This window comes from Scardinius erythrophthalmus (genome assembly GCF_964197995.2).
Source record: "Scardinius erythrophthalmus genome assembly, chromosome: 19".
NCBI lineage: Eukaryota > Metazoa > Chordata > Actinopteri > Cypriniformes > Leuciscidae > Scardinius > Scardinius erythrophthalmus.
The window spans coordinates 28143834-28163571 of NC_138239.1; the positions used below are offsets into that span (position 1 = coordinate 28143834).

The window sequence follows — 19738 nt, forward strand, 5'->3', positions numbered from 1 at the left end:
AGCGCTCTGTCACTCAAAACCCCTCCGGTGCGTGAAAAAGCCTCCATTGTTGCTGTGTGAGGTGTGGTGTGGTGTGCCGGCCGACAGCAGCATGTGTCTTTATTCGCTCTGACAGACGGCTGAGTAATCCACTGCCCCACAGGCAACATGGACACCAGTTAGGACAGACAGATTACTACAAATGAATGGATAGGGGTTGAACATGAAGAAAATGATGTGGGAGAGCAGGTGAGATGAGACTGTGTGACGATGTTTTGATGGAGACACTTTTGCTGGAGTTCATGCATGTTTGTACTTTTACTTACAGGCAGTCAATGAACAAGTCCAGCTCTGAAGACGGATCCGGTTAGTAACATGTTTTGTGTTTGTTGATTTATTGTTGTCTAAAAACTAGTTAAATCGGGGTTAAAACCTGGGAGTACAATTTAAAATGGGAAAAAGTTTTTGTTTCGCATAAAAATGCTTCATTGGCTAAACAGCGTTCTTTTGTAAATGCACTATACAATTATTTATGAAATCTTATTAAGTCATGTGAACCCTTTAAAAAACACATGTCAGATGTTTAGACATACATACGCTTTTCTTAGTATGACTATGTTCTACTTCTCAATGAACTTCATGTGGTGCATCCTGGGATGATTTTAAACACGGTTGAAGGAGTTCACATTTTTTTCCTTCGCTGATCCAAATGATAATTTTTTTCAATTATATTACTGTTCAAGAGTTTGTTAGACAGCAAGAGTGTTTAATGTTTTTTTAAAGAAGTCTCTTATGGTCACCAAAGGATGCATTTATTTGATCAAAAATACCAGTAAAAACAGCGAGATATTATTACAATTTAATAATTATTTCTATTTGAATATATTTCAAAATGTAATTTATTCCTGTGATGCAAAGCTGAATTCTAGCATCATTACTCCAGTCTTCAGTGTCACATGAAAATTCAGAAATCATTCTAATATGATGATTTGCTGCTCAATAAACATTTCTTATTATTATCAATGTTGAAAATAGTTGTGATGCTTTATGTTGAGTACATTTTCATAGTCATATCATAGTGATACCTTTTCCTTCAGGTTTCATGTATAGAAATTCCAAAAGAACAGCATTTATTAGGCACAACTAATAACTTTTTTGCCTCGTATGTTTTTGAAACATGTTTTAAAACTTTGTTTTTAACAGCAGGGAGATGGGACAGAAAGAAAAACAAATCGTTCTGGCAAAACTTCCGCAAGGCACAGAAAGGGAGCGTTCGAGCGCTACCGAAAGGTTCTTCACCCATTTCTAATCACAATTTCATTAGATCTTCATATCTAGAAGATTAAATCTAGATATAACATTGCTTGAGATGACATGTATGACCTTTGACCTCTGGTCTACAGGGGAGGATCCTGGCTTTGTGGCCAGTGAGATCACGATGAGTGATGAAGAACGCATCCAGCTGATGATGATGGTGAAGGAGAAGATGATCACCGTGGAGGAAGCCTTGGCTCGGGTATGAAATGGTTCACAACCCATTTTGCCTCCATAATGTGATGCATTTACAAGATAACTGAATGCTCAATAAAAACAGTATAGGATTGGACTTGATTTTACTCCCCCAAACATTCGCTAACATGCATTTTACTGTCCCTCAGCTGAAGGAATACGAAATGCAGAACAAGCAGCCCAACAGCGTGGACACGACCAATTGGACCGACACACCCAGTCCCTCCATGACCGAATCCTCCTACTGTAATGTAAGTTTCCCAGTCACCTTCTGCGTTTGCCAATGAGACGTTCTCGCATGCCAAATCCTTGTTTGTTGTGATGAACTTGTTTATTGGCAGATCTTCTGTTTATAGACACTCACAGCAGGGTTTTCACCTGCTATCTGTGGGATTTGTCACCCCTCCATCCCCCCATCATGTACTAGAGATGAACCACGGCCCCTCTGGGCCTCCAGGCAGGGTCCTATTCATCCACTCAATGCTGTAACCCCCCATTGTGCGTTTTTGGCCGGTTGAATGCAGGGCTGCTCTCTCTTCAGCGGCCCAGCAGCTCTTTTGTGCAGGGATTGTGTGATTAAGGCGCTGGGATGCAGGAGCCATTCCACCAATTCCACTGGACAGAGCCGCCGTTTACCATTTGGTGCATTCTGTGAAAACGAATTTGGTGCTTTTCGATTTTAGTTATTGTGTTCGCTAAGACAAACATCACTGTTCGTCTATGTCAGGCGGAAACCTCGCATCTCCAAAAACTCTACTTTACAGGAAAAGGAAAAAACACTGTATTTTTATTAAAGCTAAACTGTGTAATTTTTTAAGTTGATTCTTAGCAAAAAAACACTTTGTTCTTTCAAAATGATATGTGCTCATTAATGTGTAATTACTTCTACCAACTAATCAAGTATTCTCGTAAGCGTAGAATCTGCCATTTAGAATACATACGAGCGAGTCGCTCGAATGGCGGCAGCCATGTTGTGCATCCATCTTGAAAATACATTAGCCAAAGAGGGACATACCTGGAAATTCAAGCTTCGCCTTTCGCGTTTCTACACTCAGTGGCCCCGAGAAGAATGCGAGGGGGAGATTTCTCGCGACTGCCGGCAGATTTGAAATAATACGGCCACCGTAGGAGTTAAACGCCCTCGGAATGGGAGGAGCTAGAAAGTAATATTCAGTTGGTAGTCATAAACAATTTCACCGCTAGATGGGAGAAAATCCTACACAGTGTAGCTTTAAATAATTAAACGCTGCGTTGTCAAAGTTGATATTGTAGCTTTACATAAGGCCAGACACTTTATTAACATTTTACCAAAATCAAGCTTGAAATGGCCTTACGAGGTTTTTGACCTGGGAATTTCTGAGAATTTAGGACATACTATACGTGTTTTGGCAATCATTAGAACGGCCGCACCTGAGGTATTGCGTTACATTTTCTTCAATTCAGGGGTTATAAAGTTTACTGTAGCTATGTGGGAGCTCCGTTTTTTTCTGTCATTTGGACAAAATCTCATGTTATTAAGACAGTATTGCTATGACTCGACGACAAATGCTAAACTAAGACTCTTCTTCAAATTCATAAAACATTAGCCTTTATATATAAAGTATATATATATTTAGTGTTTCTTGAGTAAAAAAATGAACCAGTTCTTTAATTACTTTTGCACTGCAAACAAGGAGAGACTGGCCAAACTGCATGCGGCACTTCATTTATGATAGAGGTGGGTTGAGTTGCGAGGTTTGACTGACAGTTTGAGGATAGAAGTATTAGTCACAAGCTATTTTTAATTGCTTCTCATTGATTAATAATTTGCAAAACCCACAGACAGACATAAAGGGTAACCATTAGTAATAATTTATTGAAAACAATGAAGAAATATGGAGACATGAGGTTCCGACCCGACATCAACGTATTAATGAAGTTTCATGTAACAAAGTTCAGGAGGAGCACGTTCAGGTAATCAACCAATCAGCAGAAGAGGAAGCCAGTATAAATATAGCCTTCCCTCACCTCTGTACTATAACAGTTTCACAGCATCCCTCCATCACCCCATCACCTCACTCTTGGCTGGTTTCTATCCCAGTAAAAGGGGGAGTAATCTGGGTTCGGGCCAAATTTCGAGCTCGGAGCCCTCTTACGCATAAATTACTACATCTGATTTCATGTACGTGTGAACTCGTGAATTATTATTGCTTTTAAGGTTAGAGATATGAACAACCCTCTAAAACCACTTTTCATTCAACTGACTTGTATTCAAACACATGCGACCGCCAAACGCAAGCTCATGCGAAGAAGCTTCGGATTTCACAGAATTCCGAAGTCCAAGCTTGGTGAGCTCTGTCCAAATTCGTATCATTATTGTACCATGGTACCTCCATAATGCTTTTATGTGAGGGATTCATTCAACATTCTCAGTGCTGACCAGTTATTATAGTGTCTGTGTTTTCATCGATGACAATAGAATTTTACAGATGCCAATTACATAACATCCCACCCGCTGAAATAGTTTGTCTGAAATGTTCAGTTCTCAGACTTGCACACAAGAGCCGTTTATAACAGACGTTAGCAGACTCTTAATAGTCTCACGCTGACTGTATTTGACATTTCACCGGGTTTATTTCAGGTCTTGTGATCTTTGTGGGTCTGAACTGTGGCAAGAACTACACAGTGCTCACATTTATGAACCTAAATGATGAGTAATTTTAGGTGAGATGTGGCTGTCTCTTCTGCGCGTGGTTTCTGAGCTGAACCCGTTTGCCGCTAAAACAGATGTTTCTGAGAAATGCTTCTCTACCCGCTGGAAAATAAGCGAGAAAAGAGTCTTGCATGCTCAAGTCTGTGATAATCTGGTCTTCAGATCAATGTGTGTGGGATATTTGTTTCACTTTTTTTATCGTCCAACAGGTGAAAACGCATCCCTTAGTGAAGTAGCAGCACACCTCTCTGTAATAACTCATATTTGAGGAATTATTCATGTCTGGAGCACAAACGTTGCAGGACAAGTTTACATGTTGAAGTAAATGAGTCTGTTTACAGCCTCTCTGTTGACTTCACATCACCTGTTTTTATAGTTTTTATACATTTTGGTTTACCATATTCTAAAGACCACTGAAAGTATGTGGTCAATAATGAGTCAAAATACTTTCCATTACATGTAAAGTACCTTTTATTGTATTATTTTTGTATTCTTATTTTATATTGTGTTTTATTTTATATTTATTTTTATGATATTTGATTTGATATTTTATTTTTTTATTGTTATAAGTTTTGTTTTTATTTTCAAATATTTTATATTTTGGTGTTTTCTATGTATTTTGTTATTGTTTTATTTTGTTGTTATTTATCTTGTTTTCTATTGTTTATTATTTGTACAGTCGAGAGAACAGTCGGAGGACGAGCTGGAAGAGTCCATCACCTTTCGCCGACTTCATAAACTCGTTAATTCAACACGACGTGTGAGAAAGAAGTTAATCAGAATTGATGAGGCCAAAAAACACGGATCGAAAGGTGAGATATGAATGCATTTCATTAACTTTTCATAATCATATATACTCATGTCACACATCAAACCTGAAATGTACATAGCTGTGCAGATGTATGCAGAACATCTAGGATAAGAAGATTTTAAACAGTAATAAAAAAAAATCACTGTGGAGTGAATTCGAGTTTCACACTTGGGATGTTTGATTAGATTAAAACAAACTCTGGTGCGATTGCTCTGTTAGTGCGGTTCATTTGAATAAGTGTGAACGCTGCCATCCGAACTCTGGTGCAAAACCAAACAAGTGGAGCGAGATCACTGAAAAGATGTGTCTCAGTCCTTTTCCAAACAAACTCTGGTGCGGTACGAGTGAAATATGAACGCAACATGGACCTAAGATATGTAAAAGAACCAAAAACAGGACGTGATGTTATAAAATGTGACCCTGAAAGGACAGAATGCTCAAGCATGCACTGAGACCAAAAAAGCGTATTAAGAAAGTAAATAGGGTCAATAGTTTTCAGGTTGACCTGCTTTGTTTCTCCTCCAGACCCTGTGAGTCCTGAAGCGTTCCCGTCGGGCGAGGAGGGCTTCACTCTCTACTCTGGGGTGCACAAACGTCTTGCCGTGTCTCAGGGTGACGGTCTGAGCTTCATGCTTCATGAACAGCTGTCTCTGGACAGAGACTCGGACAGTCTGACCACGTCTCCCTCGTCCAGCAGCTTAGACACCTACAGCAGCCACAAGCTCTTCAGCAAGTCCAGCAGCAGTCAGGGGCCGGAGCCGGCGTCTGTACCCGGTGGAGCAGTGTCTGGGCTGGACGCAGGCAGCGGTTCCTCCTTCTCTGAGGCAGACGGTGAAGTCGAGCCCAGGATGTCCCGCTCTGTGACCGACGGGGAGATGAGACGAGCCCTGAGCCCCTCGAACTACCATGGAGTGAGTAAAAGCACTGTTTTGTTTTTTTGTGTGTGTGTGTTTTTTTTTTTTTTATGTTATGTTTTGTTTTGTTTTTTGTTTTGTTTTTGTTTATTTATTTATTTTATTATTTAAAAATTTGATGAGCTCTGAGCCCCTCTAACTACCATAGAGTGAGTACAAGTACTGTGTTTTTGTGTTTTTTGTTTTGTTTTGTTTTGTTTTGTTTTGTTTTGTTTTGTTTTGATTTATTTATTTATTAATTTGATTTATTATTATTATTAAAAATCTCTGAGCTCTGAGCCCCTCTAACTACCATGGAGTGAGTACAAGTACTGTGTTTTGTTTTGTGTTATTTATATTTTTTATTTATTTTATTATTTCATTTTATTTTTTTGACGAGCCCTGAGCCCCTCTAATGGAGTAAGTACAGGTATTGTGTTTTGTTTTGTTTTGTTTTTATTTTATTTTTTATCCACCACAACGTTTTGTCTTATTTTATTTTATTTTATTTTATTTTATTTTATTTAAAATAAATATTTGGACCTAATTATTTTGTCCTATGGGGGATGTCAAGCTCCAAAATGGCAAAATAATAATAATAATAATATATATTAGGTTTTATTTGATTATTATATTTTATATTATTATATTTTCCATGTCTCAGGGTGACTTTAAGCTCCAAAATGTAAAAAAATATGTATTTATTTTAATGTGAAGAATAGATGTAATTTAAGTCATTATTCACTGAAAATGTAACTTGTATTGTCAAGATTTAAATGTAAAGATATAACTTGAGCCAGATTTCGCTTTTCGAACTCTATTCTTTGTCACAGAGGACCTGTAGCTTTGGAGGATTTGATCTCACAAGCCGATCTGTGTACATGGGCAACAGCAGCTTTGACCCCACAGTAAGGACACATTGGAAAACGCCAAAATAGTCATAAAATCTATTTTAAAATCTATTCAGCTTCTTGCATGCCGTTTTTATAATTTTAGAAGATTTTGAAGTTGTGTATTCTGTCATGTCTGTCTTGCAGAATGAAAACGGCAACATCAGCATGAGAGACGCATCCAGATCTCCAACACCTTCCCGTATCTCTCTGGGGAAGAAGGTGAAATCTGTTAAAGAGACCATGAGGAAACGCATATCCAAGAAATATAATCCCTCTCCATCAGAGCAGGTGACTGTGTGATGAGGATTCATGTATAATGCAGATTACTGAAGGGACTACTGAGTAACAATTTTAGCAATTCCAATATAGCAAATCTGTCATTTTTGTCGAAGCAGAATGCAGTTTGTGTATGCCATGATGCTAGGGTGTTTGGGCTAGTTACTAAATGATTGTCAAAGTCAAAGTGTTTGTAATTTTTTTATCTACCAAGCAAAATTCATGAAGTCTGCTTCCTTAAACACTAAAACCTAGGGTTAGGAAGTTGTTCAGATATCTTACTCCAATATGAGCAACAGTAATAATTTAGTAGTCAGCACTTGTAGAATTTGCTTTCATTCATTACAGCTTGATTTCTGTGTATCTAGCGCCTTCTGTTGGCCATGGTATTGATTTCAGTGTGTTGTGTTTGACTCAGTCAAGCCCCAGCAGAGCTCCCAGCAGCCCTCAGTCTCCTCACACCGACACAGACTCTCTGGAGAAACCCAAACTTAAGGCTGGAGGATCAGTGGAGAGTTTGAGGAGCTCCCTCAGCGGTCAGAGCTCCATGAGTAAGTGTGTGTGGAAATGCTTCACTACACTTGTGCAAGGCACATTTATGAAAGTGTCAAATAAAATAAACAAATATAGTCTTTATAATATTAAAACTTATTAAAGTATATAAATGTGCAAAATATAAAAATATAATATAATAGCCAAATAGGAAAAAATGATCATCCCATAAATGGCCATTCTATGTTTTTATGTATTATGTTTTCATTCAAATATTAAAGAGCCAAAAGGTGTTTGTATAATATATAAGTATAATAAAGAGTTGTTTTTGTCAAGTAAAACATTTTTTTTTTAAATACAGTACTAAAATGACTAAAACTAATAGAAATAAAAATAATAAAAAGTGATTCATGACTTCATGAAAAAAGCACATAACAAAATTACTGAAAAATTATGACTCAAAGATATGTATAATACAGTGGTGTTATTGTTAACTAAAACTATAAAAAAAAGAACTGAAAAAAAACGATTTAAATTGAAATACTTACTAAAACTAAAACAAAAATAAAAAATAAACAAATTCAAATGACAAAAGCACATAACAAAATTACAAAAAATTATGAATAATAGATATGTATAGTACTGAGTTGTTTGTGTTTACTAAACACTAGCTATTAAAAAACGTTTTCATAACAAAACGAAAAATTATCAATTTTGCCTTAGCAAAAAATTTAAATAAAAGTAAAATTAGTAGAAATAAAACTGTTATATATATATTTATATATATTATATATATATAAATACTTAATTTAATATAAATAGAACAATTAAAAATAATACAAATTTCAAATTTTTAATCTAAGATTAAAATCAAAACTAAAATACAAAATCTATTTCAAAATGTTATACAATAATAAATACAGTATTATATACTATAATAGTATATAATCAATACTAAAACAACAGAAAATGTATAAAAGAAAAAAGTATAACAAATACTGAATGTATAATGAAAGTATAATTGTAACTCAGTCCACTGAAGAAAGCGTATGTAGAACCCATATGCAGTTTAATGAAAATCAGACATAGAAACAAAAAACATGGCAAGGCATGGCGAAAACAATCTCAGAAACTTACTTAGTGGTTACATCAGCAATACAAGACAAAGACACATGGCAAACATGAGGGCTTAAATACACACAAGACTAATGACTAGACAAGGGACACCTGTGAACAATGATCAAACAATCAGACAATAAACTCATGACAAGACACATGGCAGGATCACATGACTACAAGGGATCACATGACAGACAAGGAAGCAAACATAAGAACAAAACAAGACCAAAACCGTGACAATAATATAACAATAGAAGATAACAGAGTAGATTAATAGATAATATACAAGCCTGCTGATCATCATGCAAAATAAACCTGACAGGGTGATGTTTTATAATTTAATTATTTTGTGAAAATGACTTGCTGACTGTATTATTTTACTTATTACACATCTGCTTATCGTATAAACTGACGTGAAATATAGATTTTTTTTTTTTTTGGGAAGAAATTGAAATTTAAAGACTTTAAAGTCTTGTTATAGTCTAGAACAGAACTGACCAGAATTTATAAAAATGGTTTAAAAACCGAAAAAAAAACCTTATGGTATCAGATGATACTCTGAAATGGTACTAAATGATTACCGTATTCATATACCACGGTATTTACACAGTACTTCAAAGAATACCAGGGTTGATCCATGTCAGTAGACGTGTTTAAAGCATTAGTTGTTTTCGCAGGCGGTCAGACGGTCAGCACCACAGATTCGTCCACCAGCAACCGAGAGAGCGTGAAATCAGAAGACGGTGATGAAGACGAGCTGCCGTACAGAGGACCGTTCTGTGGCCGCGCTCTCGTACACACAGACTTCACCCCGAGCCCGTACGACACCGACTCCCTCAAACTCAAGGTCACAGCTGCTTTCTCATGAATAAACCCACCATCAGCTTCCTTTGCTCTGCATCTAAAGCATGCGTTTGCCTTGCAGAGAGGAGATATGATCGACGTCATCAGTAAGCCGCCCATGGGCACGTGGATGGGGCTGCTGAATAACAAGGTGGGGACATTTAAGTTCATCTACGTGGAGACGCTAAACGAGGAAGAGGAGAAACCCAAACGCAGTGTGAAGAAGAGGAGGAAGAGCCATCCTCCCAAACCGACCTCTGTAGAGGAGCTTCTGGAACGCATCAATCTCAAAGTAATGTCTCTTTAAACTACAAAAACACAATAATGCTCCATTCAGTTCCTTACTACGGAGCCCCTAAAGGGACAGTGTGAAGACAAAAAAATATGAAAATGATTTGGTAATGCTGTTGCGTTGGCTCACAAAGAACACAAAAGTTTTTGCGAGGGAACACAAAAGCAAATGACTTATTCCATCTCATATTTCGGTAACATTTACAATAAGGTCTCATTTGTTATCATTAGTTAATGTATTAACTAACATGAACTAACTATGAGTTACAGTATTTGTTAATATTTGTTAACGTTAGTTAATAAAAATACAGTCGTTCATTGTTTGTTAGTTCCCAGTGCATTTACTAATGTTAACAAATACAACTTTTGATTTTAATAATGTATTATTAAATGTAAATGATTAATAAATGCTGTAGAAGTGCAGTTCATTATTAATTCATGTTACCTAATGTAGTTATATAGTGTTATTTTAGTATTATTTTTACACTATTATAGTATATATATAATATATATATATATATTTAGTTCTAATACACAATAATAACCCTGGTTCATCGTCCTGCAGGAGCACATGCCCACGTTCCTGTTTAACGGCTATGAGGATCTGGACACGTTTAAGCTGTTGGAGGAGGAAGATCTGGACGAGCTGAACATCAGAGATCCTCAGCATAGAGCCGTCCTGCTCACCGCCGTGGAGCTTCTGCAGGAGTGTGACAGTGAGAGGCCGACCGCAAACACACACACACACACACACACTAGGTGCGTTTACATGGAGCGTTGCATTCCGATTACAACTGGTTTAAAAGTCCAATCCTAATGAAAATGCTCCATGTAAACACCTCAATTGGAATAAAAATACCTAAACCGATTGAAAGAGGTGGGATAAACCTTTTCTAATCCGTTCGATAGGACATGTAAACACCTGATCGGATTGAAAACCGAAACTGGAAAGTTTTGTGCATGTGCAATGACGTAGAAATGGCGTAATGACTCATCGTCTCCTAAATAGGACCTGAAATAAATAAATAAGTCTGCTTTTTAAAACAAAGAAAATGAGGATGGAGAGTATGCGTCAACAGTGGAAACTGTGCATTCGTGCAGTGTGCGCATGTCAAAAGTTTCAATCCAGTTTTGAAGCTTGTGATATGTAAACACACACAATATAAACACACATCAACAAGATCACTTTATTTAGCCTTCATGTAAACACTAGTTCGGATTCAATCAGAATGATTTAATTCCAATTGAAAAAAAAAGTGTCCATGTAAACATGCCTACTGAGAGATATTTTACTGTTCCGCCTGATTAACCGGACATTTTAACAGTGCTACCAATAGAATTAATGAGAAATATGTCTGCACCATATTTAAGTCACTAAAAGAATTTATAAGTCTCTATAAAAGTCTTATATAAACTACTGTTTACCATTTCAGCTCAGTAAGTTTTGAAATAAAGAAATAAATAAGTTTATTCAGTAATACAGCAAAGGTGACTGTAAAGACATAATGTTATCAGATATTTCTATTTCATATAAATGCTTCATCAAACAATCATGAAACAAATTAATGTTTCTTGGACACCAAATAATCATATTAGAATGATTTCTGTAGGATCATGTGAGACTGGAGTAATGATGCTGGAAATTCAGAGTTACCATCACATTTTAAAATGTATTTCAATAGAAAAGAGATATTTTAAACAATAATCAATTTGTAACAATTCTTTACAATATTACTGTATTCTTGATGCAGCCTTGGTGAGCATAAAAGAAGTTTAAAAGAATTTCAACGGTAGGTTGAATATGGATTTTATGGATAGGACCAATAGCTATTTTTACTATTGGTATATATTTATAATAGTAAATATTTTTATTTTATAATGTATAAATTAATATATATTTATATATGCAAAGTAACAAATATTTTTTACAAATATTTTACATCATATTTACATTAAAATTCACCTAAAAATGTCAGTCAGTAAGGGGAAGTAAAAATATATCACTGTATTAATATTACTATTGTAATACCAAGATACATATGTGTTTATTTCTCATTAAAATTCTCCTAAAACGGTGTATTAAATTAAAAATTGATGTTTGCTCTCCAAAAAAAAAATTGTGAGAGAAAAGAGTTAAGAAGCTAAATTTCAGCTGAATGTTACCTTGTCACTCCTACATTAAATGTATTACATAAAGTTTTGATTTAAGTGTATGATTTGGTTTGTCAGAATTTTTTTGCTTTGCTATGTATGCATCATAAAGCATGTAAATGCATTTATATGAACTATATGCATTGCAAATATTTATTATAGGCCATATCCAACATTCAATTTCATACAATATGGAACAGAAAAAGCGTATAATGTTACATGTGAATTGCGCCTACAGCATATATTCAAAAATAATTATCAGTCATACCAAAATAATAAAATCGAACCAAATCCCGACCACATTTTAGACTTCATGAGCATCATATCTTTTAGTAAAGAACTAAAATGGTGTTTTTTGTTCAGGTAACAGTGACCCGGAGCGCGAGGGATCATCCGGAGACTCTCAAGAGAAGCTTCTGTCCGAGGGCAGCGTCCCGCCAGGAGACTCTCCTCGAGACTCGGGCTGTTACGAGAGCAACGAGAACCTGGAGAACGGTAATGACAGCCTTCCTCACCTGTGACTCTCCAGCCCTCCTCTTCCTCCTCTCTGTGATCTCTGCATGGTCTTCTGCTTTCACTCGTCTCTCTGCCGCGAGGACGACATCTGCTTTCATTCCCAGCATTCAGCGGACCAGAGCATCTCTCATCCACAGCATCAGTTACTCGTGACGTGACTTTGCATTGAGATTTCACTTCAGTCCCATTTCCATTCGAGAACCGACTTTCTACCGTGTTGCGTGATTTGCTGAATTTGTGTTGAACCAAAAAGAGTGAAGAAGTTTGGTCCTAAATCAACATTATTCACTGTTACAGCTTGAAATTCTGATCACATAAATGTTCAATATCATTTGCTTTGGTTTAGACGAACAAAGAATATTAGTCATAACATGCTCATGTCAATAGCCCTTGTGAAGAGTTGACGATGTCATTCATTTTTTATTTTTTTTGCTTGTGCTTGCGAGACGTTGCTGTTTGTGTGTGTATATTTTTCTAGTAAGAAATACTATGATGTTGCACAATATCTTTAAATGTGCCTAAAAATCATTTGTGATATGCAAACGTATGAGACTAAAGTAGATATATTTACAACACAAAAAAAAGAAGTCTATATATCTTGCTCCACAGTTAGAGCCAAGAGATACAATCATAGCTGCAATGACATCAAAATGTCTTGAGATATTCAGTCTTAAATAAAGAGTGAAACTCATAAAAAACATGTCCAGGTCACATTTCACCCCAAAATCAACTTGGAAAAATACAGAATTAAAAGAAAAGGCCAATTTTTTTTCCCCTCAAATGTATGTTTACATAAATGGTAAATGACTATTTAAATGGAAAATTCTCATTACAGTTTTTGTGATAGCTGTTATTTTTAGTGGTACTTGTCATTATCATAATTTTTTTTTTTTTCAGCTAAAAATTAAAGCAGTACACTACAACCGTGTTAATACTTTAATACATTAATACTAATTTTTATAATATTATTTAATACTAACATAACAATTATTAGGAATTCAATAAAAATATGAATTGAAATTGTCTAAAAGTATTAATAACATTGTAATATTATTAATTCAAATAGATTTTAATTAATCAGATATAATTATATTAGATTATTAATTATTAAAAAGAAATTGCATTACATTAATAGTGACTTTTTTTTACAGTTTGAGGGTTTAATGACAATCTCACAGTGCAAAAAGTTAATAATGGAGTGATCGTTTTTGTTAAGCAAAATGTAACTTTTTATTTTTTTCTTTGATTATGGGATTACATATGACCCGGAAATGTCCTTAAGATTTTGTAAGATTCATCCACAAATGTCTTACATGTTCTTTGCAACCTGTGGCTAAAAAAAAGCGTACAGAATCCATGTACATGGATCCGACTGAAACTCTGAGCTCTGTGTGTGTGTGTGTGTGTCACTGACCGAGGGAGAGATGTCAGTCAATGTCATGACAGAAGCTATGGAATAAAATACTCTATGATCTCTTCATCTGAATCGCCTGCTTATTCCTGTCTGCTCCTCTCCTTTTCCATCCAGTACTTTCTGTTCACTCTTAAACTCTATATTTCATCACTATGCACAACCAATCAGTTTCTCTTTGCATGATCTTTTCCGTCAGTCTATGATCTGTCTCAAGGAAAAATGCTGATGTTTAAAAGATTTGTTTCATGTTTTTTAAAGAAGTCTCTTATGCTCACCAAGACTGCATTTATTTGATCAAAAATACAGTAAAACTTTATATTTAAATACATTTTAAAGTGTAATTTATTCCTGTGATGCCAAGCTGAATTTTCAGCATCATTACTCCAGTCTTCAGTGTCACATGATCCTTCAGAAATCATTCTAATATGATGAATTGCTGCTCAAGAAACATTTATGATTATCCATGTTGAAAACTGTTGTGCTGTTTTTTTTTTCTTTGATGAATAGAAAGTTAAAAAGAACAGCAAAAATCTTTGAAAAATAAATCTTTTGTAACATTCTAAATCTTAACTGTAACTTTTGATCAATTGAATGCATACTTGCTGAATAAAAGTATTAATTTCTTTGTTTTTTTAAACTGTACTTTCCCTAAACTTTTGAATGGTAGTGTATGCTAAAAAAAAAAAATATATATATATATATATATATATATATATATATATATATATATATATATATATATATATATATATATATATATATATACAGTACAGGCCAAAAGTTTGGACACATTACTATTTTTAATGTTTTTGAAAGAAGTTTCTTCTGCTCATCAAGCCTGCATTTATTTGATAAAAAATACAGAAAAAAATGTAATATTGTGATATATTATTACAATTTAAAATAATTGGTTTTCAATTTATTATACTTTAAATTATCATTTATTTCCGTGATGCAAAGCTGAATTTTCAGGATCATTACTCCAGTCTATCAAATGATCCTTTAGAAATCATTCTAATATGATGATTCATTATCAAAGTTGGAAACAGTTCTGCTGCTTAATATTTTTTCATAACCTGTGATACTTTTTTAGGATAGTTTGATGAATAAAAAAAAAGAAAAAGAAAAAAGAAAAAAAAAGAAGCAAATGTTTTCAAGATAGAAATCTTTTATAACAACAATATACACTGGTCAGTAATTTGGGGTCAGTAATTTTTTTCTTTATTTTTTTTTAAATAAATCAATAATTTTATTCAGCAAGGATGTGTTAAATTGATAAAAAGTGATAATAAAGAAGTTTAATTTTGAATAAATGCAGTTCTTTTTAACCTTTTATTCATCAAATATATTAGGCAGCAGAACTGTTTCACACAGTGAAACTCATAATAAATCAGAACATTAGAATGATTTCTAAAGGATCATGTGATTGACTGGATGTCACATGTGACACTGAAGACTGGAGTAATGATCCTGAAAATTCATGCATCACCGAAATAAATGATAATTTAAAGTATAATAAATTGAAAACCAATTATTTTAAATTGTAATAATATATCACAATATTACATTTTTTTCTGTATTTTTGATCAAATAAATGCAGGCTTGATGAGCAGAAGAAACTTCTTTCAAAAACATTAAAAATAGTAATGTGTCCAAACTTTTGGCCTGTACTGTATATATATATATATATATATATATATATATATATATATATATATATATATATATATATATTTACATATTTATTTCCAGTTGTGTCGTGTCAAAATCATATGACAAATTTTTAACTGTGTTTTGTTGTCATGTTGAATCACATCTTCTTCACGTGAATCTTCTTGTAGGCAAAGGCAAAAAGACGTCTCATTTAAGCAGGTCCTCATCAGGCTTTGAGTCCAGCCATCTCTCCTCCCCTGAGTTTCCCATCCCACCCCTCTGCCATTCCAGCAGGTTGAGCCCAAAAACCAGACCGGACCTTCCACTTCCACTGCAGGTCGACTCCATGCAGGATCTTCATCTGGGAAGGAACCACTACATCCTCGGAGGAAAACCCCTGAGTCGCAGTTGTGGCGCCTTGGATCATCAGTCTAGTCCAACTGAGCTGTTGAAGCGTTACCTCTCAGTAGAGGAACTTCATCTGCACAGAAAATTGTCTGAAAGTACTAAGGAGAATTCAAGTCAAGTACAGGAGAATGTTGAGTCTGAAGAGATTGTATATGGAGCCCAGCCGTCCTCAAGCGTTTCAGTGGTGGAGTATGAAGAGGTTCCTGTAGATGATCGTCCTCCAAGCACACAGCGCATGAAACCACCAATTCCTCCAAAACCTCTTCCACTGCCGTTATTAAAGAGCAGGGACACTGGCGTCGGGAGAAATGAGGTTTCCACAAGCACATCATCTAAGACGAACTCTGGCCAGGAAGGTCCCAGGAACTCCAAGTCACTCATTTACAGACCAGCCAAGAAAGTTCATTCTGGGAAAATGGCCAACCTGGAGACTTTAGTGGAGGAAAAGTTATGCTCTGATGGCATCGACCTCACAGATGAGCCATATTCTGACAAGGTATCTGTTTTTTTCTGACTTGATTAATGTTATATATTACAGATGTTGTCTTTGCAGATAACCCTCTGGTGGTTTTCGGTCATTTAGACTGAAAAGTAATGCATTTAGAATTTATTTATTTTTTTACTTCATTGGAATGGTACAAAACTTGATGACTTATGTCGCACTTGGTGTGTGAACACAAAAAAATTATGGACATGATTAAAAAAGGGTAAATAATCTTTGAAAATAGTCACACTTGTGATAGGAAAGGAATGGGAAATATGAAAATACAGAACTATTGTATGGGGTACAATCTACAAATCAGCCACAATGAAGATGTTGTGTCTAATGTCTATATATATATAGACATTAGACACAGTACTACTACAGTGTGAAGAGAAAAGATATGAGATATTTGAGGAAAAGATAGTTGTCGATGCTTTTTGTTCGCAAACAGGTCAAAAGGTTTTGCGAGCAATACAAAGTTTCTCGGGGGAGTGAATGCAAAAGCATTGACATTATTTTTCCTCCCATCTCATATTTTTTTCCACCACCATGTCCCTTAGGGGCTCTGTAATAACCAAATCCAAAACCTGATAAAAGTAAGTATTTATGTCTGAAAATACTCTAAGCATCTAGAGAATGCACAGATATATATTTTATTAATAAAAAACAATCTTTGTATTCTTTTAAACTAAAGCAAAGACTATAGATATAGAAAGACGTTTCACTCATATTACTCATGAATGGGAGAAACTGCAACGCGCAATATGGCGGAATAGTCCCGCCTTCTAAGTAAAAGAGCCAATCGCTGATTGGGAAAGCCATAACATCACTGCAGCTGCCGTTTCAAGCTCCGCTTTCAAGCTGAGCATAAGAAACAATATTTATTGGACAGTTAATGTCAGATTATGTTGCTGATTTGAAATATATTATTTAATTGTGAGTTCAGCAAGCAGTTATTGAGATTTCAGGATTCCCCCATTCAATTAGATAGGACATTGATTGCCCGAAATAGCTTCCCGGAGGCGTTGCAAATATGGCCGCCGAGTGAACAGACTTTCCTTGAAAGGGACTTTGACCAAAGACTATAGAATAACACAAGACGCATCACTCGTATCGTTTTGAATGAGGAAAATCGCGGCACTGCATCTGCCGTTAGAAGTTCTGGTTTCTATAGAAACAGTCAGACGTGAGCTTTCACTGCACATGCGCATTAGCTTGATCCAGCCTGAAAATTTTCATTTTCTATCACGATTTGAGCGTTTAGAAAGTTGTTTAGTTGTCAGATTTCGTTGGTGATTTCAAATGTGAAATTTAATCGTAAACTTGGCGAACAGTTTTGGAGAATTTGATGTTTCCCCATTCAAAAAGAAGCTGCACTTGCATGCCGGAGAAGCATTTCAAAGATGGCCGCCGAGTGAAATGACTTGTAAAGGGACTTTGGTTATGTTCAACTTTCTGAAAACAAAACAGGGACTTTTCTTTGACTAAAGTTGCAGCCATCTCATAATCCCCTCACACAAGGGCTTGTCAATGTAGACGTCTGTTGTTGCAGTTTTCTGTATTTTGCTGTTTTTCCATCTATTTAGTTTCTACTGTGACACAGTGGCCTTGGCTAGTGTTGCCACCTTGTGGAATAACTGATTAGTGCAAAACAAATTCTGTGCGCATTACTATAGTTTATTGATCTCTCTTGTCTTTCTTTCAGCATGGCCGTTACGGAGTGCCTTTCTCTCTGATCCAGAGATATTCTGAAGATCTGGACAAACCTTTGGGTGACATTGCCATTCTGATTGATCAGACAAGAGTCCAACGCCTTCTAAAGCAGCATCGTACAGCAGTGAGTGTCCTGTCCCGTGACTCCATACAGTCAATGAGTGTCAATGGACCCATTTCACATTTCTGGGGTTCTCCGAAGCGGAAATCGTCATAGTTGGGTAAACTTTTATAGTGGTGAACGGGAGACATCAGCAAATGTCATTTTTGCACTAATAGCAAAAGGAAAAAATCCATGATAGTGTTTCCATGACTCTCCATGAGGGAAAAAATACTGAGAGAAACACAATAACACAATTTATAACTCAAAAGTATAGTGTTATAAATGAACTTATGAAAAACTTTTCTGGATTTGTGATGTCGATAACTGTGTAAACGCTTCATCACTGTCTGTGAAAAGGGTCAGTTGCGCATTCTTTATAAACGTGTCTGACTTTGACTTTCTTTCGTATGTCACAGATCCCATTGAGAGGATTGTCAGAGATATGTGTGATCCCTTGAGCACTTCTGGACAACATCATCCTGATTCCTGAACTGTGGGAGCAGCTTAGGATAATACCAGCTGATCAATTATAAACCCAGCTGACTCCTGAAGTTTAAAGATCATGAATCACTGACTCTCCTAGTGGAATCGTACATGATTTTGATTCACCTGAAAGTTTTTTTCTAATTCAAATTTCTCTTTACCTGTCCTTTTAGGATTGAGACAGCACAGTAGAAACTGAAGTAGTCTGACATGTATTTGTGGTTTCATTTGAAACCTCCACTAGTGGACACTGAAGAACGATTGGTTTTGAATCAAATTGAATCTGTTATGATCAAAAGGCACCAGTTCCAAATTCTTTAGGAGTTTATGGAAACCATAAATGTTGCCTTTGAAAATGTATATAATAGTTCATCTGAGTGAAACCTACTTTTGCTGTCATTTGTTTTGGATAGATCGTCATTATATTGATATTTTATTTTAATAGAAGCAGTTTTTATATTATTTTGTTATCTGCCCAAACTAAAAAAGCCTTTTCTCTGTAAACTGCTTTGTCTTATATTTTGAGTAATGTTCATATTGATTTCAAAACATATTTATTTCCTGCTGTAATATAGGACTTATTTGATGATTTTTGCTTGTAAAAATTGACATAGGCTACATATTTTAATCAATAACGTTCTGTTATGGGGTAAAGAAGGGTTCTGTTCTGTTATGGGCTAATGCAAGTTGGTGTGAATGAACTGAATGTTTGTAAATGTATTTTCAGAGATGTGTTTAAAAACTAATAAAGCTTTTGATTCGTTAACAACTTTGATTCATACACACACAGCTGATTTTACATCAACTTCTAAGATTAGCATAGACCTGTTGGAAATATAAGTTGTGTAATATAGTATGTAAATAATAGAGTTGGGGTAGCAAACTCAGACTTGTCGCACTTGAGTGAATTTGTACACGGACTTGGACATTTTTATACTTTATCGAGTACAATCAAGTCCGTGGGACTAGAGGACACAATATAGTATTATTCAGTAGTGAAACAAAATGACTTGCA

At 35.4% G+C, this 19738-nt stretch overlaps 1 protein-coding gene across 4 annotated transcripts in view; it reads left to right on the forward strand.

Moving 5' to 3' along the window:
- sash1b (SAM and SH3 domain containing 1b) overlaps window positions 1-19490 on the forward strand; it is a 109628-nt gene extending 90138 nt beyond the window's left edge. For 3 of the 4 annotated variants that reach the window (XM_081394559.1, XM_081394560.1, XM_081394562.1), the window contains 16 exons: window positions 308-345; window positions 1183-1269; window positions 1383-1495; window positions 1638-1739; window positions 4860-4992; window positions 5517-5902; window positions 6718-6792; window positions 6922-7065; window positions 7472-7604; window positions 9342-9511; window positions 9590-9799; window positions 10364-10514; window positions 12313-12444; window positions 15721-16436; window positions 18130-18261; window positions 18657-19487. In XM_081394559.1, the coding sequence (XP_081250685.1) occupies window positions 308-345; window positions 1183-1269; window positions 1383-1495; window positions 1638-1739; window positions 4860-4992; window positions 5517-5902; window positions 6718-6792; window positions 6922-7065; window positions 7472-7604; window positions 9342-9511; window positions 9590-9799; window positions 10364-10514; window positions 12313-12444; window positions 15721-16436; window positions 18130-18261; window positions 18657-18698 (2764 nt within the window). In that variant the 3' untranslated portion in view covers window positions 18699-19487. Of the gene's footprint in view, window positions 1-307; window positions 346-1182; window positions 1270-1382; window positions 1496-1637; window positions 1740-4859; window positions 4993-5516; window positions 5903-6717; window positions 6793-6921; window positions 7066-7471; window positions 7605-9341; window positions 9512-9589; window positions 9800-10363; window positions 10515-12312; window positions 12445-15720; window positions 16437-18129; window positions 18262-18656 lie in introns of all 4 variants that reach the window. The other variant, XM_081394561.1, reaches the window with a different exon arrangement.
- Window positions 19491-19738: the final 248 nt, after the last annotated feature.